Below are 24,311 nucleotides of genomic sequence, written 5' to 3' on the forward strand. Positions count from 1 at the left end.
GGCTCATCAGGCCACGCGGGGTGATCCGGGGTGAGATCTCATGTTGTGGAATGCAGGATGATATCACGATACAGAATGTTTAAAGTTAATCTAGGATTTCTTATACGGGAGTTTACTATGTATGGAGAAAGTATAGCTACCTGAGGAGACTCTAGTGTCATTTGTAATGTTCTTCTTGGGTGCGCTAGCGCTTTTAATGTACTTTTTGTCTTTAGCCCGTTGGGCGAACACGAAGCACTTTTGATCATAATGACTAGTTCTTTAAGTTACACTTTCCCGTATTATGTATATAGTGTGTGTGTCCTGGTTATAGTTACAAGGCAAAAGAAGCATGATTTCACAGATTTGATTCAAGTTGAGTAGATATCTTAGGTGGTGATCGAGAAAGATCGATCTGGAAAGAGAAAGAAAAAGCAGCCATAGCAAGATGATAGCGCTGTCAAAGTAGAAATGGGGGTATGTAACAAAAGAGAGGAAATATCTGCGCCGAATAGGACACCGTCCTAGTCCAACGCCGCGCTTGCAAAGAACCGAAGAGAAGAAGAGAAGAAAAAAGATGTATGTACTGAAGTGTAATGACCAAAAGGGAAGATATATCGTGCCATATCTTGCGCTCTGCGCTAAGACGGACGTCTATCAAAACCTTTATTTCACTGGGCAGAGACACCCACCCACCGGGACGGAACAGTATTGTTGTCATCTCCGTCCTCGTATTGTCCCGACAAGTGGGAGTTTGTCTTGCGTGCTGGCAGCCAGATGCGAGCACGTGGTGGGATGTCATCGCGGAGTTTGCCGCTGCGGCGCATGTTCATTTCGAGAACAACCACACGCAAGAAATCGCTGTTCTCACGGATTTCGCGCTGGCGTGACATGGGTGGAATTTCCGGGTCGAAAGTGATGAATTTCTGATCCTTGCTTGCGATGTGGAAATGGTTTCGTCGGTTGCCACGGCCGCCGGCTCGGCGATATGTCTGCATTTGGATCGAAACGGGGGATGTACTGGAGGTTTTTGACTTGTCGTGGGGATGGTCGTGATAGACGTACATCTCTGCCGGTGACATCGGGGTTGGGTTCATCGGGGATGGATTCAAGTAGCGTCGTAGTGCTGGAGAAGGTGTTTCTTGCATCGGCAAAGGACGGCGATCATCGGTCATCTCTGGGGTGATGGTGAAGAGAGATCGAGTGAGGAAGTCCTCTGGTTGCACAGAAGGCGTGGCAAATGTCGAGACTGACTGTGCAGCCGATTTGATAGCCCGTAAAGATGCTGTGAGGTTCGACTTGAAAGAAGATCCGAGGCGCCCAAATGATGCAGATCGTTTTGCGGGCACGGTGTTGGGTGTGGCAGGCTCATTGTCGTTCTTGATTTCGACGTATTCACATTCATCGAGTTCGGTTACAAGCAGAGGATGGTCCAAGGCACACTCCTCGGAGTGTGAATACCGAGGCTGTCGTCTCTCCAGTGGACTTCGTGGACTCCGCGGACTTCTGTGGCTGGGAGGGGTTGGCGACGAGGGAAGACTGGGTGGCGATGATAGGCCATGCTCTAACGATGGCATCGAATCGCTCGATGCTGACCTCACTGACAGTTGTGATTCGTGCTCGGAATTGTTGCAAGACAAGTGTTTCTCACTGTCTTGATCGGGTGGACTGAGAAGGATATCAAGAGGGGAGTAGGCGGTCCCATCTAGGAAATTTTCTTCTTTCGACTTGATATCTTCCTGCAACATGCGCCTAAAATCTTCTTCATGGTTTCCACGAGGTAGTTTCCGAGGTCTGCGAGTGGTCCAGTTTCGTCGGGGAACAGGGATGGCCGTTGCATCTAGCATCGAGGTGAATGACGTAGGGATGGGGCGGTCGTTGGATGAGCTGGAAGAGGACCGGCGAGAGGATTCGGAGGTTTTAGACAAGGTACGTGAACGCATATCTCGACGTGCCGGCATAGTCCGCGAGCTACAGCCACGCTTTGGAGGGATTACCACTGGAATAGTGTTGATCGACCCACGGGTCTCGGTGTTGGGAGCAGAGAGATGAAGGCCAGAACACTCCGACGGCATAAATGGCTTCATCCCATGAGGCTGAAAGGGTTTCTGCGGTGGCGCCGAGCTAAACAGAAATGCTCTGGGGACCATCATCTTGACTGTTTCATCACACGACAGTTGTTATCGAGGCTTTAACCGGAGGAAGCGCTCTGGTCGAGTTTCTGAACGAGATACATGGATGAAGGAGAAAATGGAAAGTGAGAAGATCCCAGAGAGTCAGACGAGAGACAGCCAATCCAAGGGTGTATGTGTTGGCTTAAAGAGAAGGGAAGCGGATAGGGCCGTGAGACAAGGGTATGCAGGGACAAGCAGATAAGGTAATAGAGACAGGCGATAAGATGGGAGAGGGAGGGTCTCAAGGATAGTTGAAATAGGAAGGAGGATAGAAGGAGAAATAGGTGCAGAAGGTCAATTGAGATAAAGAGATAATGGGGGGAAGAAAGTGGATGATCTCAGATTCTCAGATAAGCCGTATTGGGCAGGTAAACGCAGGTAAAGATCACGGGAGGCGCAGGATAGTAATTTATTTTACCGTGTGATTGATTGGTTCTGCGGGGGACAATGCCGGCTTCCGGGTTGGTGTCTGTTTGTAACGGTAATATTGTATTAATACCCATTTCCCATTACTCATGGAACATTCCGCCGGTGGAGTCCGGAAGGGAAAATAATTTTTATAGTTATTTTTATTTTTATATTGTATTTTTGCATATTTGGGTATTATGATACATTTGTGACATGTAGTATATGACTACACTATGTACATTTAAAACATATGATTGCATACATGTAGGTATAGTAAGATATACATGTAGTAAGTCTATATAGATGTATAATAAAATCCAGCCTTCCGATCAAAGTGTTGAATAAAACAGGTGGGCCCTTTAAGGTTGCTTTTAGTGTAGTGCCCGGCAGATGCACACCGTTCCCCCCAGGATCGAGACCGAAAAAAAAAAAAGAGATCCATTTTCCTAATTTTGACTGGCCTTTCAACCTTGGAAGGTGGTTTGCTTCTAGATACAAAGGAATGATAAACATATTTCAGATCACTTTCATAGATCGGCAGGTACTCAAGAGGCTCTCATATTTAAAGGGGGAAAATATGACTAAAAAGGAGCGGGTGGCTGCAGTCCCAAAACGTCAAGTCGAAGAGACCCTACGTGGCTAGTGGAGCGCCTTAAGCGAGGATAATAATTGCGGTGAACCCCCTAATTTTCTTCCCTATATTGGTGGCTTAATTGTGGCTAGACTTTGAGTCATCGCACTTGCAATTCCAATCTTGCTATTATTTAGGCACATAACCTGTAAATATTCTAGTTCCAAGGTTATGCCCGGACTCCGTAGTATATACTCCGTGCAAAATACTTCGGCCCTGAAAATCAAAACAAAAAGGGGACCCACATTGTTATCGAACATCCTTATTTGGAGTCTCAAGTATCAACTCCATGTCCAAAAAAGCAAAAGTTCAGATATGGTGGAGCGCCTTTAGCGAGGGTAATTGCGGTGAACCCTTATACGATGTGTACAATTTTTCTGTCTTTCTGTTGTCTTTTCGGGAGGTTAGGCAGTCATACATGATTTTATCGGTATCTATTTGCTTCCGGCCATATGTAACCTCAATCGGTCTACGGAGTATGTAACCTACGGAGTACGGACCAAGAGTTGAATCCTTCAGCCGGAATTCGAAACGTGTATCGGAGATAACATCCCAAGAATTACTTGGCAGGGGTTCAGTAATTTTTCATTCTCTAACTAATTTATGTCAATATAACATGGAATGAACCTAGAATAAAAATGATATCAAATGATATACGGAGTACGGCCTCGGTGTATGTTTGTAGCCACGTGAATACATTAGTCAGCCGCTTATCGAAAATGGACATGGTCTCACCTGGGCACCTGGGCAGCCATCCAGAGGCTGGCGATAACCACCTCTTGCGTCGTCATTGCTTGCATCCAATCATTTCAAGGGTATCAACAATTTCTAATCTCACCAACTTTTACGTTGAGCTTGTCCCCGCCTCCACTGCGGGTCATTGCAATCGTGGGGTATATGGTTCATTCTACAAATCGCCACCAGGCCTGTGTAGATCTTCAAGCGTAGCTGGTGCGTTGATGCTCCCTACGGAGCAATATCCGATCTTAGCGCCTGGCTAAGCGGACCGGATCGCAATGGATGGTCCTATAGACTAACATGCCGACAGCCACCGTGTGCATTCTCGATCTAGCAAGCCACCATGGTCTACTAACGAGCTCTGTACTCTAAAAGATGGACATTCCATGTCGAGGTTTGGACCAGTCACCGGCAAGCACGACAACTAGGCATGCAAAGAGTCCCCGCGGAGAAACCAGCACACGCACTTCTTAAATCGAACCTATCAAACTGACCGAAATCATGAGTGCCGAACGTGCCCAACCGTCCAAAAGACGATGCGTCAGCACAGCTTGTGTCGCCTGCCGCAAAAGGAAGTCAAAGGTTGGACTTTCAGATTCTGATATCGAGATGTCATATTACTAATACGAATTGTGCATAGTGTGATGGAAACCTGCCCAGCTGTGCAGCTTGCTCATCAGTATACCATACACCTTGTATGTATCTATCTCTATAAAGAGCAATATCAGCCTTGCTAATCGTTCACAGGTGTATATGATCCAAACTCGGATCATCGCCGCAAAGGTGTTTACAAGAAAGACACTGACACATTGCGGACCCGAAACACCACCCTACAGACATTGATACAGGCAATTTTAAACTATGAAGAAGAGGATGCCTTCGAACTAGTACGTCAGATTCGTTCTTGCGATGATCTCGAAGATGTAGCAGCTTCGGTGGTCGCCCAAGAGAAGGGACTCAGGTCCACGGAAAAAGCAGCGAAGGAGTCAGCTAGCAATGAGAACATGGCTGAGATAGATCAATTCGAATCAGAGTTGGCCGGCAAGATGAGTGAGCTCATGCTTGACGGTTCTCGCAAATTTATTGGAGGTACTTCGAACCTCATCTTCTTGCCGCCAGGTTCCGAGCTGCATGAGTCTGCTTCGGTTCAAAACAACCTCATCCTGGATGCCGATAATCAAACACACGCTGTGAACCGATGGACCGAAGTCACAGACGACGACTCTCTCATCAGCCATCTGATGACCATGTACTTTACATGGCACTATCCGTTCTTCACTACCCTATCCAAGAATATGTTCTACCGGGATTACATCCGCGGCGTTTCCAGTTCATATTGCTCTGCATTACTGGTCAATGCTATGCTAGCTCTAGGCTGCCATTTCAGCTCATGGCAAGGTGCTTTCGATAATCCTCAGAATCTTGCAACAGCGGGAAATCATTTCTTCAAAGAAGCAAAACGACTCATATTGGAGAATGACGAACATGAGAATGCAAAACTTTGCACTGTCCAGGCATTCGCACTTATGTCTGTCCGAGAGGCGGGATGTGGCCGTGAAGGAAAAGGCTGGGTCTATAGTGGTCTTAGTTTCCGCATGGCTTTTGATCTGGGGTTAAATCTCGATTCAGCGAATCTTGGAGCGCACAGTCTCAGCGACGAAGAGATTGATGCTCGGCGGATCACATTTTGGGGTTGCTACCTCATTGACAAGTTAGTCTCCGCTGTCTTGATTGTCTCTAACGACGCTCTAACACCCCACAGATGCTGGTCAAATTACCTCGGTCGTCAGCCCCAGTTGACCTCGACCAATGCTAATGTGCCCAAGTTTGATGTGTTGCCACAAGAGGAAATAGAGTTATGGTCTCCCTACACCGATTCTGGGGTTAGTCACGAGCACACGCAAGCGTCAAGAACCAGGGCCGTCGCGCTCCAAATATCCAAACTATGTGAGATCAGCAGCGATGTACTTGTGTTCTTCTACCATCCAACCGAACTCGAAAAATCCCACCCCAAACAATCAGAATTAAAGAAACTGAGCGATGTTCACACTCGGCTCGAGGCGTGGAAAACCAATTTGCCCAGGGAACTGGTGGCAAAAGAAGGACAGCTGCCACAAGTGCTTGTCATGCAGTAAGTTGATACCAACGCACACGACGTTGCCCTAAGCTAACTTTTGCCTCAGCATGTTCTACCAGCTTCAAATAATTCATCTATACCGACCATTCCTGAAGTATACCAAGGCCAATACTCCACTTCCTTCCCATGTCTCACCTCGCAAGATATGCACGCAGGCGGCTGCGACTGTTTCAAAGCTGCTGCGCATATACAAACGAGGATATGGCCTGAAACAGATCTGCAACATCGCCGTCTACATTGCCCACACTGCATGCACCGTCCATCTTCTCAACCTCCCCGACAAAAACGCCCAGAGAGATGTGATACACGGCCTGAAGAACCTCGAAGAAATGGCAGAGGGCTGGCTCTGTGCTCGGCGTACCCTCCGCATCCTCGACATATCCGCAAACAAATGGCAAGTAGAGCTATCACACGAAGCAATCACCATCTTCGAGCGAACCCATAACAAATGGGGATCCTGGGGCTCTTGGGACCAAGCAACTTCCCCTTCAACATCCGATGACTCTCTCGGCGCAAACTTGTTACATCCCTCTACAAGTCCAAGCCGATTTTCACCGTCCGGACTCCCATTCCCACATTCTCATACCGACCCCATCGCCATGGTTGATGCACAAATGGGCCCTCAATACGGGCCTCTCGCCGCCTCGCCAATATCCTTCCCTTCCATTCAAGGAATGCATCCACGTCAACTCCAACGGCCCGAATTCGCCCCTCCCGAACCAACATACCTCCGGCCCCAAGTGGCCTACCAATTCGCTCCCCTCCCAGGACCCGTTCCGGCTCCCTCCTCTCCACATCCGAACAAGAGGTACGATGGCTCTGGGGCTCATATCTCACCGCAAAACGCAACGCCGACGTCGGTTGCATCCCCCGTGTCTGGATATGACGGCACGGAAAACCTGGTCGAAGAGAGCCAGGACTGGTGGTCGAGAAACGCTAATGCATATGGCAGCATGGATAGTTGGAGTGGTACTTGGAATCCTGCTCAAAACCAGTCTTCATTCATGCAATACCAGGATAGTAATCTCATGTCTGTTGCTCAGCCTTCTGCTTCTGGCGATGAGCAGCCTCAAGCCCTCGGGGGAATGTCGACAGTTGGATCGCCCTTGGATCCTGATGACACGACTGGGTATGTGGATAGATGGAAATAATGCATGGACCTTATGTGATGCTTGACTTATAAGAATATATCTCGTTCGACTTTTGATACCACTTTAGGGGGGTTTGTCCCGGCGTTGATGGATCATCTACAATTTTGGTTTCTGTTTCACAATGTTATGATCAACTTACAGAGGACATTTAGAGGTGTATCAAAAGATTTGTCATAGATGATCATTAGTTCTCAAAAACCAACACCAAGGCGCAAAATGCTACTTCCAAGGGAAAAAGAAAAGAAAAAAGGTGTATGGGATGGTATCACTAGGCATGGATGTTAGTAAGATGATCTGAGTCAAGACAACAGAAGAAAATAAGAGCTTACCAAGAAATAATCAGCGACAGGCTTCTTCGCAGGCATGCCCCTTGTGTCCTGCGCTGCAGCCTCAAAGACACGATACCTCCTTCCAGGACTGACGACTCTACTATTTGCAACGCCGTTGCTCCGACCATATTCGCCGTTACTGCGAGCAACAGTGCCACCGCCGCTGGCATCTTCACCCAGCTCAAGGATAGCGGCAACATTGCCGCAGCGGTAGCAGTAGTTTGGAGCAGACCAAACAGTGACGATACCGCCATCAAACATCTCTTTGTATCCCTCCATAACAAGCTGGTGGGCACGCGCGACAAGAGACAAGCCGTTGAGATGGTTGAACTGTTTGACGATATCGCCGCCGAAAAGGAACCCAGCCCCACGAGGACTCAACCCCCAGCCTTCGATCTCATCCGGATCTGACCAGAGCAGATCGCACATGGCACCTTCGTGTGGCACCTCTTGCTTGCGGTCAATCAGTCGAATTTTATCGACAGAGTCAATGAGCGGTGACAATCCACCGTGTACACAGAGCACCGCACCAGTCCGGCTAGTCACGGCGCTACCGTTTCCATCGCCGCTTGCACCTGTCCCCGGGGCCCCCGATCGTGAGGGCGCGGCAGTCTGGCCTGGGGCGGCGGAGATGTCTCGTGGTGGGGATATATTTCTAGAATCTGTGGATGCATCGGAAGACGCACGCTGTCGCGCGCGGTACGTACTCATCGTGACCTCGCCTCTGGAATTCAGGACTTCTGTTTCCAGCTCGCTGTCATCGATCGGCATGCTTGGTAGTGCTGTATTGGAGGTGGGTTCTAGCTCTGAGCTCGCGCCGAGCACGATCGCGCCCAGGGCCAGGTAGTCGAATACCTCGCAGCAGTATCGCCATACGTTCGCGCTGCCGTATTTGCGAATGCACTCGTCGTAAAATCCATATACTGTTGTGATTTGGCGTGATTCGTGATTGCCGCGGATCAGGGTGATGCGGTCGGGGTATCGGACTTTCAAACAAAGGAGGAGAAGGAAGGATTCAAGAGAGTAGAAGCCACGGTCGACAAAATCGCCCATGAAAAGGTAGTTGGTATCGGGGACATCGCCGCCGACGCGGAATAGTTCCATCAAATCGTGGAATTGGCCGTGGATATCGCCGCAGATGGTTACGGGAGCGTCGACGGACACAACATTGCCTTCTTCGATCAGGAGTTCACGCGCCTTGTAGCACAGTTCGCGGACTTGGCTTTCGGGGATCAGGCGGCAGGCCCGCAGCTGCTCGATCGCCCTGTTAGACATAAAACATTAGTTTGACGGTGAACGATGGGCGTCTAGAAAGTTGAGGGGTTAGTGCCATACCGGTCTAGGTCACTCATTTTGTCAAAAGAGGGAGGGGGAAGGAAAGGAGGACTGTATTGAAGTCTAGAAACCCCAAAAGAGATATCAGATGGCTCAGTTTCCCCTTGAAAAATACAGTCTCATCTTCGCGAAGCTATGATGCGCGACGCAGAGACTTGAGAGAAGCGGAACATCCAATCACGCGGGAGCCAGATAAGATTAGATGCACCCAGAGCCCTTCGCTGCCGTCCACGGCTATTCTCTCCGCTCTCCTTTGAATATCCCTTCATATTTGCCGTCGGGGGTCTAGAAGCTTGTCAATTTGGATAATTCCCACTGAACATTCAATTGACCTCCTTGCCTGCTATTTCTTCCCGACTACGCCAGCCAGCCCAGTCCGAGCCCTCCGATGGCCTGAAAAATTACAGAAACAGTCGGCCACGCCTACCACGTCTCAATTGAACATCAATATTCGTTCTCTCTCATTACATACACAATGCCACCACACCTACACCCTCGGTCGCGGTCGACCACCGGCCTATTCGCCGGAACCCTCCTCGCATCTCTCCTAGTCGTCGGCATGCCGCACGTCTTCCCTTGCCCGGCCCCACGACGCACCTTTGCCGATTCGGAGATGACCATGACAGCTGATGGACAACAACTGCCACGCATCAGACGTAGACGACGGAAGGATCTCGAAGCAAGCCCAGAAGGCACTCAGGCGGGTCAGCCCACACCAGTTGTTGTGGATGAGGAGGTCTCAACATTCCTTCAGATGGAGGAGGAAGCAGAGAAACTCTCACACATCAATCGAGAATGCCCCGTCCCCAAACCTAAGGGTGTTATAGGGGAATTGCTGGGCTTCCGAGCGAATGCCCAGCATCAGCCCACCACCCTGTCTGACGGAGACCGATAATGCGTGCACATCGACACGAGACTCTCCTTCGATTTTCTTGCATTTTGTTTTCTCGGCTTGTTTAATGATACCATGGATTTTGACAATAAGGGTTGGGTGGACTGGTGGATGTTTAGAAGGCCATGCTCAAGGTCCCAGAGCGAGCTAGACCTACAACATATGTATTCCCCATGTACAGTGAGATGTATAAAAACAAATACAAATTATATTAAGATTAGAAAGAATCAGAAGTTATATACTTACCTCAACTAAAATGTGTTACCTCCAACTTAAACGCAATTGTAGACACTATCTAGGCGGAGCCAGCTCTGGCCACCTTGAATATTCCCCCCGTCAACCATCGAGCATACCTCGCCATGGCATTGACAGCCAAGACCTTCGCCTACGATGTGCTCACCAATCAGCAACATACAAAATGGATTGGACCTCTACTCATTCTAGGCGACGCGCTACTCTGCGCCCTCGTCATATGGAAGATCGCCTGTAAGACCGCGTCTAGGTGTCGCGTAATGAAACAGACCCAGCTAACCAAGCAACAACCACAGACACTGAGATTGACTGGTCCACATACATGCAACAAGTCTCTCTATATATCTCCGGCGAACGCGACTACCTCCTGATCAAAGGCTCAACCGGTCCCCTCGTCTACCCCGCCGCCCACGTATACATCTACACCCTCCTCTACCACCTCACCGATGAAGGCCGTGATATTCTCCTTGGGCAAGCGCTCTTCGCCGTGCTATACCTAGCTACACTAGCCGTGGTAGTTGCCTGCTACAGACAGACGGGGGCACCTCCCTATCTTTTCCCGCTCCTTGCTCTGTCCAAACGCCTGCATAGTATATTCGTCTTGCGCATGTTCAATGACGGCGTCGCGACTTTCGCTATGTGGCTTGCTATCTATCTGTGTCTGAGACGCAGTTGGACGGCGGGAATCGCAGTGTGGTCTCTTGGTGTTGCGATTAAAATGACACTTGTGCTGCTTGTGCCTGCTATTGCGGTCATCACTCTTCTCAATTTGGGGTTAGCGCGGAGTATTTCGCTTGGTGCTATGGCTGTTCTTATCCAGGTGGGTTCTTATGAAGTCAATTGAGTTCTGGGAGTCGGCTAACGCGAGAAACTACAGGTCCTACTTGCGATTCCCTTTCTCCAGACTAATAGTACAGGCTACCTCTCTCGGGCATTTGAGCTATCCCGCCAATTCTTGTTCAAATGGACAGTGAACTGGCGGTTTGTAGGGGAAGAAACATTTCTCTCAAAGGAGTTCTCTGTGGGGCTGCTAGTGCTGCATATATCCTTGTTGGCTATCTTCTTCAGAAACTGGGTAAAACCTTCAGGGTCGAACATGGTTCGCTTCCTCCAGGATACTCTCCAGGGACGCCAAAAGACAGTTCCACTCTCAAGGCCCTTCACTATGACCGTGATGCTGAGCTCACTCGCCATCGGCTTGTTATGCGCTAGGTCCTTGCATTACCAGTTTTTCGCGTATCTCGCGTGGGCTACCCCATTTCTTCTCTGGCGCGCAGGTATCCACCCAGTTCTTATATACGCCGTATGGGCGCTGCAAGAGTGGGCTTGGAACGTTTTCCCCAGCACAAACACAAGCTCGGCGGTTGTGGTGTTGTCGCTCGCGGTCCAGGTCTTTGGCGTGTTGTTCAATGGCTTGAGTGAGGTAGATAAGAAAAGTGACAAGTAGAGCAGTCGCGACAAGGCGATTGTCTAAAAATGAGAGATACCCCGGCCCCAATTGTGAGGCGTGCATATTTCGAGAATCATCATAGCCCAAAATCCCTGTGTACCGTAGCAGCTGCCATTGAACAAACGCTTGGTGCCTTTGAAAGGCGATCATTCAGTCTGACTCGTCCGAAGAAGGCATTTGGCCCACACGAGACTCTTCCTCGTCGTCGGAGTCGGACGCCATTACAACCTCATGCTTGACGAATTCCTTAGGCCTGTGTGAAAGCAATGCCAATTAGCAAACAAGTTTGTGGATAGTCTTAATCAAGAGGACATACCAAAAGGGAGCCTTTCTCCACGCCTTCTCGTCCCTGACAATATTGACAATTTCCCCTCCAATTTTATTGTCCCGCTCCTCCTGGCCCTTAGTGTCGACCACGACGTACGAGCTGCGCTTGATCCAGATGGCCGAGCGGAATCGTGCGGGCAATTCGACCAGCATCTGCTTCTTGTCTGCTTGTTCGATCAAGTAAATGTTGTTTCCAGTGGCTTTGATTGCTTTCACGATCTGCTGGGTATCGGATAGCTCGTTTGGAGGGGTCAAGGTTCCCTCCGCTGTAGCCAGCATCTTTCGGCGAGGAGGTCCCATTGTTGAAGACGCGCGGTATTTAAAATGATGGGTATTATAAATCGCAGGGACAGATCAAGTGCAAGAGAATGTTGAAGGGAAGGATTCTCCGGAAAATAATTTGATCTTATCGGAGCGGGTTTCCAAGGTTCCCCTGCCCGCATTTACTCCAGTCCCTTGTACGGGATCGACTTAACATTTTGAGAGGCTTACTTATCCAATATTCCTCAAGTCTACGGTCATATCTGATCAGATACTTACTAAGTACAGCAATAATCTTTACGAGGCTCACTTGGTCTGCAACCTTCTCTCTTCAGCCTACCAAGTCATGGGTCCTGCAAAATGAACCAAAGGCCAAGCGCCCTCAGACTATGAACTGAACGACTCTGGACTGGCGAAGAACTCAATTCAAGTCTATATATCTCGTGAACTTCGGTGTCGTGAATGACAGCGCTCACCCACGGATCCTATCAAACAGCACTAATAAGACACCGCCCTTCGGAGATCGCGTGGTTGTTTATCATTTTAACGATCTGCGTCATTGAATCGTACAACAATGACCATGCCTAGGGCTCCCAATTCAAATGGACGCGTCTCCAAGACCACTGCCCCTACCCGGTCATTGAATGAGCCAAATATCGCAGCTCATCACGACAAGTGTGACCCAAATTCTTAACCGCGACGGGAACGACGCGACTATCAGCAAGGCATGGGTTGACCGTTTCATCAAACGCCTACCAGATGACCTAAAGCCACCCAAAACACGATCAACCAAGAAAAAAACGTCTCGATGCATCAGATCAAGAGATTTTGGAGCTTTGGTATGAACGGCTGGGGGCTGTGATTGCCAGCGTTTCCACAGAAAATATCTACAACTTCGACGATACTATCTTCCAAATCGGCCAGGGAAAGAAACCTCGAATGGTCGTTACCCGGGGGGGTTCGTCCCTATTCAAACTAGAACCTACTGTGAATGGATAACCACGATTGAATGTATTGCCGCCGATGGGTGGGCAGCTGATCCATTTGTTGTTATACAAGGCGACCACTATTTCGATGAGTGGCTAACCTACGAAGGAACTCCTGATGAAGCTGTGTTCATGATGAATTCAAGCGGTCAGGTTGATGAGTTGGCTGCATGCGAGTGGCTCGAGTCTTTCCATCGCCAGACTGAAGACCGTGCTGCAGATGGTCAGCCTAAGCTCGTACTCTTCAGGAGCCAGCCTCAATATTTGAGTTTCAAGTTCCTCAACTTTTGCGAGCAACACAAGATTCTTCCATTCAGCTTTCCACCCAATATAGGACATCTCATTCAGCCTTTTGATGGCAAACCCTTTCAATGTTACAAGCAGTATTGGAGATCTCAAGGCATCCTATTCTGCATGATTGATGATCCCGATGACGAGAAAACAGTCTTCCTCATGGACTTCCCTTCCATCCGTGAGACATCATTCAAGCCCGAGGTTATCACGAAGGCATTTGCCGACAGAGGCATTGTGCCATTTGATCCATACAAGGTGAAACAACCGCTTTGAGAGCACACGCTTCCGTGGCGGCAGGTGCACAATATGATTGATGGGTGGCTAGATTTCAACCCCAAGGAGAACTCAATGTATTCGCACTAGGCACTGTGATTATTAGATCGGGAGGAGCTAAAGGCATAACCCCGCTGAAGATGTATAGCTAGCGTTAATTGATTAGCCTGAGCAGTCAATACTCACCAACATCCAACCGGCTATCTAGCCCCACCTGCAAACCTAGGTATATAGCTTGGTGACACGCTAACACCAAAGGCGGTTCTTATAGAACACGTCCCGAACATACAGCCAATAGATCTTTCCAACTTCTTGCAGCATCTGCGTGAATTCAAATATACACTTGAGGACATTCATCTTGTGAAGTCTTCCAAATACTGCGCAACATTGATTAAAAGTGACACAATCCCAATGTTACAAAAGTGCAAAACGCCATGCATGCTCTTATTACTGCCATTGGTTGAGATAGCATCCATAGATGCTCATATGCAGGTGCTATCAGCGAAGGATAAGACATATGATCTATGTGTTTCATTGCATGGGAATTCGCTTTGGGGTCCGGCTCTCGACACCCAGTCCAGCGTACCCTGTATGACCCCTTGCACTTAGAGGAAGGTAGTATATATATGTATGCCTGGTCTGGTACCTTCAATTTTGACAAATGTCACTAAAATGAGATTCTAACATGGCGGTTAGGGCGCAAAATGGACAATCTCACTCCTGCTACATATTTCATATGAATCATATTCCAGGCTATACATAGAAGTCTCTCGCACAAAGTATACCTTTGTTCCCTTTTTTGCCCTCTAACTACTCATAGAACTGATTATAGGGACAATATATAAATATATATATCTATATATTAGAAAAAAAGACATCTAAAAAGAACATCTGACACCACTAAAAAGACCACTAGAAAGACATCACAAGGCCGCATAAACGGCCGTCTACTCCTGTACTCTTAACCGGATATATCAAGCGAGGTAGTTGCATAGTACTTGGTCTCGTCGGGCTGACAAATATACGATTTAGTGCTCTATAAATCGGGTTCTGCATGATGATAGTAAATGTAGGACTAATGCTCTTTGTATTCCATCGCTTAGAGCCTTAGCCTTATAGTGCATTTGCTACGTCTTCATCTATTGGTCCTGAAACTAGTGACATCACCGGTTTTAGGCGACAAGATAGAGAGATGACCAAGTCATCAGATACGAAGACCTTCGGGATGTATCGAACGCGATTGGGGTCCCTGTTATCCCTCAAGGTATGCAGTAAGATGTGCCTGATGGGAAAGCCTGGACAAAGTGGTGATAATTTCCGATTCGCAATAATAGTGTGTTGTGACCATTCCGGTTATTGTCGTTCCAAAGGGGTCGGAAGTACGAGGCGTGTCTATAGGTGTATGAGTTTTCTAATAGATATATAAGTGTTAGATACAGATATATCGAAGAATATAGATACAACATTTGTATATATCTAAAAATATTCACATGTTACCGTTTAACTGTTAAACGGTCGCCACTTCCTTATCGGTGCGTGGTACTACGGACCTCTCTGTAACCACCTGCCTGGACTTCTTCCCGGGATCTAATCCATCTGGTAAAATTCGAGGATTTTCTTCGTTTTTACCTCTCCCAATTTGATACCCTGTTCTTTTTTTCTAGGTTTTTATCAATTCAATTTCGGCTGTAAATCGACTGGGCGATCATCGCGGGCAGTCTGTCTCACATTTTCCGAAGTGGCATTACCCGCGCCCGTTGCGCCCCTTGTCAACAACAGCCCCGCGAATCCTCTCCCACCAACAACCCACCTTGACCTGGCGCAAGCGCACCCTTGAATTTTGAGCCAGCCTTGCTCTTTGCTCTCGTCAGACCTGCCATCATGGATGGGGACGAGTTGATCGCCTCGGTCTTCCGCAAGATCGAGCGGGAGAAGGCCCTCATCACCGCTGCCAGTAACATGCGGCAGTCGACCGACAATCCCCTCGTGCAACAGAGAGTCGACGCCAACATTCGCGATGGCCGCAAGAATATCGCTTACCTGGAGGAGAAAATGAGAGAATTGCAGATCCGTCAGATGAACCAGGAAGGCGGCTCACCTGGTCAGCGTGGAGGGCCGGCTCCCCCGCCCAAAGACTCCGGATACCCTGGCGAGCACGGTGATGCTCACTACCCCCAGGGTGGCTCTGGCTCGATGCCTTCCGGCGCCCCATACTCCGATCCCCGACCTTATGCTCCGATCCCGAAGGCGAGGCCCAACTACACAAAGCTAGGTACGTTCTTGTATACTGCTCCTGCCAAATCCCCCGAAAAATGCTGCGCTGAACTTAAATCGCTTGGAATGCTAATATGAATGGCCATGTCTCAGATCTGATCAAGTATGACACTCCGTACCTCGGCCCGAAGATTCAACTCATGCTGTCTCAGTTGGAGTTCAAGCTGAGTGTGGAGATGCAATATAAAGCTGGCATCGAAAAGATGGTCCGCTTGTACCAGGACGAGGGCGACCGGAAGAGTCGAGCTGATGCCGAGGGCCGTCGCATTGAGAGTAACCAAAAGATTCAGCTTCTAAAGCAGGCTCTGAAGCGATATGAGGATCTTCATGTTGATATTGAATCCGCCGATGCGCCAGACGGTATGAAAAAACATAGCAATATTGCTGCGACCATCATGTTACATGGTTACTAACTGGTGTTCAGATGAGAGTCTTAGTAGCCCGAATATGCGCAAGCCGCTGACGGGTCTGCTGACAATGCGCATCCATGCGGTCAAGGACGTGGACCATGCGGCTGGCTCGCGATTTTCGCGAGGACCAGAGACATACATTGTCGTCAAGGTTGAAGACACGATCAAAGCGAGAACCAAGGCCACCCGAAACGATAAATGGCTGGACGAAGGCTTTTCCATGGATATCGATAAGGCAAACGAGATCGAATTAACTGTTTATGACAAGTCGGGAGATCGCCCAGTCCCGATCGGTATGCTGTGGGTGCGCATCTCTGACATCGCCGAGGAGATGCGTCGCAAAAAAATTGAGACGGAGCTCAACGCATCTGGCTGGGTATCCGCAGACAAGATGGGCGATAGCGGATCCCCTCGGCATGACCAAGCTGGTTCTCCTATGGGTTCTTCGCATGGCCCTAGCTCCGGAGCACGCCCGGGCACCTCAGGGCATGGTGGACATGGACATCACGGTGGAGAGAACTCAAATGCTCCACCGACTGTGATGATCGATTCATGGTTTGCCCTGGAACCAGTTGGCCGAGTTCAGCTTCAAATGAGCTTCGGTAAGTCTTGCATTAATCCCCAAAGAAGCAGCCTCATGTGCTAACTGAATATAGCCAAACAATTGAAGGACCGCCGTCCCTTTGACATTGGTCTTAACCGTCAAGGTGCCGTGCGCCAAAAGAAAGAGGAGGTTCACGAGAAGCAAGGCCACAAGTTCGTCACCCAACAGTTCTACAACATTATGCGCTGTGCACTGTGTGGAGAATTTCTCAAGTATGCTGCCGGCATGCAATGTGCGGATTGCAAGTACACCTGCCACCGCAAGTGTTACCCCAAGGTTGTCACCAAGTGTATCAGCAAAGCCAACTACGAGACCGATCCGGACGAGGAGAAAATCAACCACCGCATTCCTCACCGATTCGAAGGCTTTTCCAACATCTCTGCGAACTGGTGTTGCCACTGTGGCTACCTGCTCCCCTTTGGACGCAAAAATGCTAAGCGCTGCTCTGGTAGGCATATTACTGACATCCTAACTTCTTTTCTAGTCCATACTGACTTCCTTTATAGAATGTAGTCTTACATGCCACGCTCAATGCACTCACCTTGTGCCCGATTTCTGTGGAATGACGATGGAAGCCGCCAACCAAATTCTAGAGACATTGATTCGCACCAAGCATCACAACAAGTCTGCCTCTGTTAGTTCTGGCCTCAGCAACCGTACCCTTCGAGCAGGCGGTCCGCCCCAGCCCGCTCAAGACAACGCTGCCCTCTCCTACCCCCAGAAGCCGATGGAAGGACCCTACGGGTCTATTCCTAGACAACCCTCCGCAGAAGCGGTAAGCGCTGCCACTAACTCCTTCATGACTCCACAGTCACCAACAGCTGCTGCACAGGCCGCCCAGCGTCAACAGATGCCACCGAAATCGCCCACTGGACCTGCCGCCGCCGCTGCTGCCGCAGCTACCGGGCTACGTAGCCCCCAGCAAGCCCCAAGTATGCAACTTCCTATCATGCATCGAAGAGAGAATATTGGTACTAATCAAATCTTAGCCGAAATGGGCCGTCCTATGCCGCCACCCCAGGCACCTCCGCAGCCTCAACACGCCCATTATGACCCATCTGCTTATGCCAATTTCCCGCACCAGCCCCCACCCCAGGCTATGCAGAAGGCGCAGCCTGCGGCTTACCCAATGGCACCGCCTCCGCAGCCCATACAGCAACAGATGCCCCCGCAACAGCAAGTTGCACCCCCCGTCCCCAAGGACGACGCGAAGGCTCGTATTGGGTTGGATCACTTCAATTTCCTTGCTGTTCTCGGAAAAGGTAATTTCGGAAAGGTCATGTTGGCTGAAACAAAGAGCTCCCGAAAGTTATATGCCATCAAGGTGTTGAAGAAGGAATTCATTATTGAGAACGATGAAGTGGAGAGCACCAAGTCCGAAAAGCGTGTTTTCCTGATTGCAAACAAGGAGCGTCACCCATTCCTTCTCAACTTGCACGCTTGTTTCCAAACCGAAACCCGTGTCTATTTCGTCATGGAGTATATCAGTGGTGGTGATCTCATGCTGCACATTCAGCGTGGCCAATTCGGCCTCAAGAGGGCACAGTAAGTCCTACTCTTAGTCCTTGCTCTGTTTTGGGGGGTTTGAAATGCTCACATGTTCTAGATTCTATGCCGCCGAGGTCTGCTTGGCACTCAAGTACTTCCACGAGAACGGTGTCATCTACCGTGACTTGAAGCTCGATAACATTTTGCTGACCCTGGATGGTCACATCAAAATTGCTGATTATGGTCTTTGCAAGGAAAACATGTGGTATGGTGGTACAACTAGCACGTTCTGCGGTACTCCTGAATTCATGGGCCCAGAAGTAAGTGGGATCAAGTTTGATTGTGTCTTTTTGAAGTACCGATGGGCTGACTTTTGTAATAGATTCTGCTGGACAAGAAGTATGGACGGGCTGTGGATTGGTGGGCGTTCGGTGTTCTCATCTACCAGATGCTTTTGCAACAGTCTCCATTCCGTGGTGAAGACGAGGATGAAATCTACGATGCCATTCTTGCCGATGAGCCTCTCTACCCTATCCACATGCCTCGCGACTCCGTGTCGATTCTCCAGAAGCTGTTGACTCGTGAGCCCGAGTTGCGTCTGGGCTCCGGTCCCACCGATGCCCAAGAAGTTATGTCTCATGCCTTCTTCCGCAACATCAACTGGGATGACATCTACCACAAGCGGGTCCCCCCGCCATTCATCCCCACAATCAGCAGTCCTACCGATACAAGCAACTTCGACCAGGAGTTCACCAGTGTGACTCCAGTCCTGACGCCTGTACAATCTGGTAAGATCCCTTTGGCTTTGTGTGCTTGCTGGAAGACGAACTGTAACTAACCGACCCTTTTTAGTGCTTTCGCAAGCCATGCAGGAAGAATTCCGTGGATTCTCCTATACTGCTGACTTTGCTTGATCCTACCGATGTGTGATCGGGATAATTATTGCTTGCTTGGACACCTGTCACGAGTTGTTGACGATGGTGTCAATTCGGTTCACAGGGGTTTTAATGCCGACACGTCCGGTTTCTTCAGCGCGCCGCGGGTCTCCCGCCCCAGCACCTCATGCTCTTCAAATTGCTTCAACATACCCAATCGCAGTTTCGTTTTAAGTGTCGGTGTGGACCGGACCTCACTGACATGCTTCGACCGCCGGATACCATGGTCAATGAAACCTCCAGTTTGCTTTTGCTCGATTTCTTTGTGTGCTTATCTAAATTGCTTGCTCTATTTTTTCCCCGAGTTCTTTTTCTAAGTTTTCCTTCCGACGGGTCGGGTTTATGACTCTATTCTATGCCGGGCATTTGATGTCCAAAAAATGAGAGGGGACGGGTTCCCAAATGGGAACTGCGTGTGGTTTTCAAGAGAGTTGATGAGAAATGACGAAGTTTGAAGATCTATGAAGATACCGTAGATCCCTCCAGGGATTCCTGCGCGTTATGTCCGGTATTATGTTCTAGCGGTTCGTGGTAGAGAGAGAAGGAGATACAAATACGAACTAATATATCCCACCTATCCATTTTGTAGGTCTTAAAGTCCTTTGGGCACAGCATATATAGACGTGATGTCAGATTCCTTGATGCGGCTGCTCTCCCTTCCAAGTTGAGCTGCCCTCTTTACTTCCCAAATAGGAAGCCGGAAATCGTGTGCCTCTCTTGCTAAAGCACAGGTTTCTTTTGTTTACCTTTGTCCTCTCTTCCAGTTGTGTTTTTCCAGTTTACATCTTTTTGACTCCAGCCTTTTTTCTTTGTTCCAGAAATAGATCAAGCTACCGAGGTCTATTTCAAAGATGCTGCCAAAGATTGAACGCCTATTTCGTCGAGGCTTTCGAGCCTTAAGTAAACACGCCGAGACCGTGCCTTTGAGCAACAAAGAGAGCCTGCCCTCGGAAAACAAAGAAACCTCGCCCCCAGCCAACAAAGAACACACCCCTCAGTCCACTCCAAAGGTGAGCCAACCGCCGTTGAGCTCCCATCCCATCAAGAGATGGCTCAAAAACGTGTATCACCCTGTTGATGGGTCTCAACAGGGTGAGACCAAAAGTCGATAATATTGAATATCACATCAACTTCTCAAGAAGTTCAGAATCGGGATCACCTCCGGCTTGGTTTAACGAGACTTGGGACAACGATCCCGAGATTCGACGCTTCCTGTTTGAGAACGAGGTTTCTCGCGACCAGGTGAGCTGGCGATTTTGCGCAATCTACCACATCCCTCGCTACGAACCAAACATTATCATCGATACGTGCCCTTCTCCCTCTCCTGCTCCCCCGGTCCTGTCACAACCGGCGGTTGTAACTTCAAAGCTCGACCACACCAAGGAGCTAGCAAGCTCCTCAGAGCTGTACTGTGCCTGACATGATTGCTCAGTTCACCGAACAGGGTCAGATGGTAAGTTTTATCTTTGTCATAGCTTATTATATCACTTTGACCTTAGTTGACTCTCTCTCTCTCTCTCTCTCTCTCTCTCTCTCTCTCTCTCTCTCTCTCTCTCTCTCTACTTCCTACTCACTTGCAACTTACTGACTTCTATATCAGGCGACCTCAGCCCCAAAACGAGCCCTCCTTGCCGATGAAACAGAGCCTCATCACCTGGCTAAGCGAGTTAAATCTGAGCCAGAGGACTCTGCAACTTATAGCGAGCGGCCCGAGGACACCGTCAGTGAGGACGAATATTGGGACTCGGATCCACCCACCTCCCCTGGATACAAGATTTATAGTGCGAGCGAGGACAGCGACAACAGCGACTCTTCTTCCTCGGTATGCGTTCAGCGAGGGAAGAGGGGCCCCTTGGATCCTTCGGCCAAGAACGGCCGCCCGGTCAAACCCAAAGCCAAAAAGGCTAGGAAGAGGAGGGGATCTGATTCGGATAAGTCAATGTCTGAGCCAAGTGACCTCGACTACGAGAGCGAGGAAGAGTACTTTGTCCCGAGAGGAGAGCGTGAGGATATACTCAACAATAGATTGACCCGAGAAAGGGCAAAGCGCCTACTTGATGCCGTGGAACTCCCTCAAGGCCACGACCTATCACCAGACGAACAGCGGACTGCCCATCAACTTCTTACCCGTGGCTGTATGCCGACCATCCACAGACACTGGGAGAAAGATTTCTCCACTCTTCCAGAGTCGCTGTTCTTTTCTGGGGTAGATGACAAAACCAAACTTAACAAATTAAACTTCATCCTTGGAAACGATAAGTGTTCCGAATTCTACGCGATTCGTGCCTTTCAAGAGCTTTTGAAGATATGTGGCAATGTGAGGGACTACTGCAATATCCTTGATACCTGTCCTGAGATCTATATCAAGAAATCAATAGAAAAATACCTGCGCTGGGCATTGAGTGATGCTGGTGTCAGAGTCAAGCCGGACACCAGCGCAGTGCATGTCATATATTGCAAACGTGACGACGAAATGTCAAAAGAAGCCTTTGACAAAGTTGCCACAACATTACAGAAGCTATCCAATGCCTGGCAGAGTCAACTCGCTGCACCCCAAGATAGCAAAAAAGTCTGGCCGGCATTGATTGGGCTCGTCGTCTGTGGACCTGTTCTTTCTGCCATCTCTCTGGACACCAATCCGAATCCTCAAACCCTAACACATGGACTCAAGTTCCTTGGTCATTTCGATCTTGCAGATTTTGATAATGATGTTTGGAACACCCTAGCTGTCGCGATCCTCGTCATGCACATCAAAAGGACCGTGGCCAAACTCGCAAAGGCCTACGGTGACAAGTTTGTGACCTCGACCTTTGATGACCTTGCCATAGACTCCTTAGATCCTGATCGTTGATTTCTGTCACACGGTGTTACGAGATCTTCGATATTCTCTGCAACAACCTTTATACATGTCACACCAAGAGATCAAGGAATCTACGTATCAGACCAGGAAAAAGCAATATCCCTCAGCGGATGGCATTTCCCGAGCAATTTTTGAAACTTCATCTGGCAATTTAGCGTGTGAATTTTGAGCCATGTACAAATAGTTTACTGAATGATATGCTATAACATTTCCTGTACTTAACTTAGTCCAGTAATGTACAATGTAGATGATAGGTTCATGCCAGGTGCGAATGCTACTAGTGGAATTGTCGTGACCAATGCAAGGATTGATGTGCTTGTCGCATCTCCACTTGGGCTGAATGCTTGTTTTCCCCTGTTTTAAAATTGATCCTTGAACCATCTCTACTATATTTCGAACCCGATCTGAAGAACAATAGACTGTGTTGTTGGGAATCCGGAGAGCTCCCAACACCCTGAAAAAAATTCTTTCATGATGATCTCCGAAGACCATGGGATCACAGAATTCTCACCTTTGCTGCGCAACATCGACCCAGAAGCAGCAAACAGTTCCAAGAAGTCAGGATGGCGACAAGAATTAGCAATTATCTCGCGATACTCGGCCCCCCTAATGATATCGCTCCTACTTCAACATGCATTGACCGGTTCTAGCATTTTCATGGTGGGCCATCTGGGGAAACGAGAAATCGGCGCCGTGAGCTTGGCCAACATGACTGCCCAGATCACTGGATATTTTGTCTTCCAAGGACTAGCAACATGCTTGGATACTTTATGTCCTCAAGCATATGGCTCAGGGAACCTGACCATGGTCGGGCTTCACGTTCAACGACTGACGCTTTTCATGCTCGTCCTCACGATCCCAATTGGTGCGATATGGTGGAATGCGGATCGCATCTTTCTCCTAATTCTACCATCTGAATCCTACGAGACGGCTCTTCTCGCCGGATTGTACCTGAAAATTGCCATCGCCGGCGCTCCCGGTTATGCTTGTTTTGAGTCGGGAAAGCGATTTTTCCAGGCACAGGGATTGTTCAGTGCTAGTCTGGTGGTTCTGTTGATATGTTCTACATTGAATATTTTCATGGGATGGTTATTTGTTTGGGTATGTTATTTAACCGTAGAACTCCCCCGAGCTATTCGTTGATATACCTTCTTTTACAGAGACTGCAATGGGGCTTCATCGGTGCGCCTATTGCTGTTGCGATCGCGAATAGTCTTCTGCCCGTCTTTCTGGCACTCTACGTCATCTTCATCAAAGGCTCTGAATGCTGGCACCCCGTTTCTGTCGAGGTGTGGCGTAGCTGGGGTCCAATGTTGCAGCTTGCCATCCCGAGTTGGCTAATGATCGAAGCCGAGGTCCTCGCATGGGAAATCATGACACTCATTTCATCCCATCTAGGCGCGACTGAACTCGCTGCCCAAGCTGCTATATCGACACTTTCAGACTTTGCATTCCAAGTTTCGTTTTCCATCGCCGTTGCCGGTGGCACACACATTGCCTATCTGATCGGAGCAGGCTTCCTCCAGCGTGCCGCAACATCAGCCAAGGTTATGGTTCTTGCTTCCTTCGGTGCTGGTATCACAAATATGCTTGTGATTCTTGCGCTCCGGGGAGTCATCCCGGGCTTGTTTAGTGATATCGGCGAGGTCTGGCACTTGATCTTCTTCTTGCTTCCATTGGGCGCCGTCCTTCAAATTCCCGATGCTGTGGCCACTTCCCTAAATAGCTTGCTGCGGGCTGTGGGACGACCGGATCTGGGTAGCTATGTTCAGCTCTCGATCTACTACCTCGTGGGATTGCCCTTGGGCATTGCTTTCGCATTTGTCTTGGACTGGAGCATTTTCGGGTTATGGAGTGGAATTCTTATCGGCCAGTCGATCATTGTGTCGATCGAGGGCTTTTATTTCTGGAAAATGGTGGACTGGGCGAAGGCATCCCGAGAAGCGGTAGAGAGGATGTGATCGTGGAGAGAGCTTCTAAAAGTTGAGCCATCGACGGGCGGGATAGCTTCCAAGGCTATAAAATATATCATATCATACACGACGAATATAAAATACTTATTTCTTTCTTGTCTATTATTGTCTACTTGTACAACTACAGAAGCACTTGTACGGTGAGCGAAA

The 24,311-nt window shown here is 49.0% G+C and overlaps 11 protein-coding genes across 11 annotated transcripts; 8 read left to right on the forward strand and 3 right to left on the reverse strand.

The window, feature by feature from the left end:
• Positions 1–650: 650 nt before the first annotated feature.
• On the reverse strand, positions 651–2,132 carry N7517_010821 (uncharacterized protein; the record flags this gene model as incomplete). The annotated part of the gene is made up of 1 exon (XM_056728544.1): positions 651–2,132. One exon carries the CDS (start codon positions 2,130–2,132, stop codon positions 651–653), a length of 1,482 nt encoding a protein of 493 aa, XP_056574359.1.
• Positions 2,133–4,431: 2,299 nt separating this feature from the next.
• N7517_010822 (putative C6 transcription factor (NirA)) lies at positions 4,432–7,218 on the forward strand (the record flags this gene model as incomplete). Its single annotated transcript, XM_056728545.1, has 4 exons — positions 4,432–4,512; positions 4,571–4,625; positions 4,678–6,061; positions 6,114–7,218. 4 exons carry the CDS (start codon positions 4,432–4,434, stop codon positions 7,216–7,218), a joined length of 2,625 nt encoding a protein of 874 aa, XP_056574360.1.
• Positions 7,219–7,483: 265 nt separating this feature from the next.
• N7517_010823 (serine/threonine-protein phosphatase) lies at positions 7,484–8,899 on the reverse strand (the record flags this gene model as incomplete). The annotated part of the gene is made up of 3 exons (XM_056728546.1): positions 7,484–7,486; positions 7,548–8,811; positions 8,883–8,899. 3 exons carry the CDS (start codon positions 8,897–8,899, stop codon positions 7,484–7,486), a joined length of 1,284 nt encoding a protein of 427 aa, XP_056574361.1.
• Positions 8,900–9,357: 458 nt separating this feature from the next.
• On the forward strand, positions 9,358–9,777 carry N7517_010824 (uncharacterized protein; the record flags this gene model as incomplete). Its single annotated transcript, XM_056728547.1, has 1 exon — positions 9,358–9,777. The coding sequence occupies one exon, from the start codon at positions 9,358–9,360 to the stop codon at positions 9,775–9,777; it is 420 nt and encodes a 139-aa protein (XP_056574362.1).
• A 356-nt stretch (positions 9,778–10,133) lies between these two features.
• Positions 10,134–11,473, forward strand: alg3 (dolichyl-P-Man:Man(5)GlcNAc(2)-PP-dolichol alpha-1,3-mannosyltransferase; the record flags this gene model as incomplete). The annotated part of the gene is made up of 3 exons (XM_056728548.1): positions 10,134–10,260; positions 10,323–10,846; positions 10,904–11,473. 3 exons carry the CDS (start codon positions 10,134–10,136, stop codon positions 11,471–11,473), a joined length of 1,221 nt encoding a protein of 406 aa, XP_056574363.1.
• A 153-nt stretch (positions 11,474–11,626) lies between these two features.
• N7517_010826 (putative eukaryotic translation initiation factor eIF1a-like protein) lies at positions 11,627–12,103 on the reverse strand (the record flags this gene model as incomplete). The annotated part of the gene is made up of 2 exons (XM_056728549.1): positions 11,627–11,729; positions 11,793–12,103. The coding sequence occupies 2 exons, from the start codon at positions 12,101–12,103 to the stop codon at positions 11,627–11,629; spliced, it is 414 nt and encodes a 137-aa protein (XP_056574364.1).
• A 605-nt stretch (positions 12,104–12,708) lies between these two features.
• N7517_010827 (uncharacterized protein) lies at positions 12,709–13,617 on the forward strand (the record flags this gene model as incomplete). Its single annotated transcript, XM_056728550.1, has 3 exons — positions 12,709–12,866; positions 12,934–13,022; positions 13,100–13,617. The coding sequence occupies 3 exons, from the start codon at positions 12,709–12,711 to the stop codon at positions 13,615–13,617; spliced, it is 765 nt and encodes a 254-aa protein (XP_056574365.1).
• A 1,881-nt stretch (positions 13,618–15,498) lies between these two features.
• Positions 15,499–19,307, forward strand: pkcA (protein kinase c; the record flags this gene model as incomplete). The annotated part of the gene is made up of 10 exons (XM_056728551.1): positions 15,499–15,889; positions 15,985–16,251; positions 16,316–16,903; positions 16,958–17,353; positions 17,412–17,680; positions 17,717–17,837; positions 17,895–18,450; positions 18,512–18,713; positions 18,776–19,181; positions 19,246–19,307. 10 exons carry the CDS (start codon positions 15,499–15,501, stop codon positions 19,305–19,307), a joined length of 3,258 nt encoding a protein of 1,085 aa, XP_056574366.1.
• Positions 19,308–20,405: 1,098 nt separating this feature from the next.
• Positions 20,406–20,747, forward strand: N7517_010829 (uncharacterized protein; the record flags this gene model as incomplete). Its single annotated transcript, XM_056728552.1, has 1 exon — positions 20,406–20,747. One exon carries the CDS (start codon positions 20,406–20,408, stop codon positions 20,745–20,747), a length of 342 nt encoding a protein of 113 aa, XP_056574367.1.
• A 31-nt stretch (positions 20,748–20,778) lies between these two features.
• Positions 20,779–22,179, forward strand: N7517_010830 (uncharacterized protein; the record flags this gene model as incomplete). Its single annotated transcript, XM_056728553.1, has 2 exons — positions 20,779–20,781; positions 20,929–22,179. The coding sequence occupies 2 exons, from the start codon at positions 20,779–20,781 to the stop codon at positions 22,177–22,179; spliced, it is 1,254 nt and encodes a 417-aa protein (XP_056574368.1).
• Positions 22,180–22,662: 483 nt separating this feature from the next.
• On the forward strand, positions 22,663–24,149 carry N7517_010831 (MATE family efflux transporter; the record flags this gene model as incomplete). Its single annotated transcript, XM_056728554.1, has 2 exons — positions 22,663–23,289; positions 23,349–24,149. 2 exons carry the CDS (start codon positions 22,663–22,665, stop codon positions 24,147–24,149), a joined length of 1,428 nt encoding a protein of 475 aa, XP_056574369.1.
• Positions 24,150–24,311: the final 162 nt, after the last annotated feature.

This window comes from Penicillium concentricum, assembly GCF_028827145.1.
Source record: "Penicillium concentricum strain IBT 3081 chromosome Unknown utg000006l_segment0_segment0, whole genome shotgun sequence".
In the NCBI taxonomy this organism is placed as follows: domain Eukaryota; kingdom Fungi; phylum Ascomycota; class Eurotiomycetes; order Eurotiales; family Aspergillaceae; genus Penicillium; species Penicillium concentricum.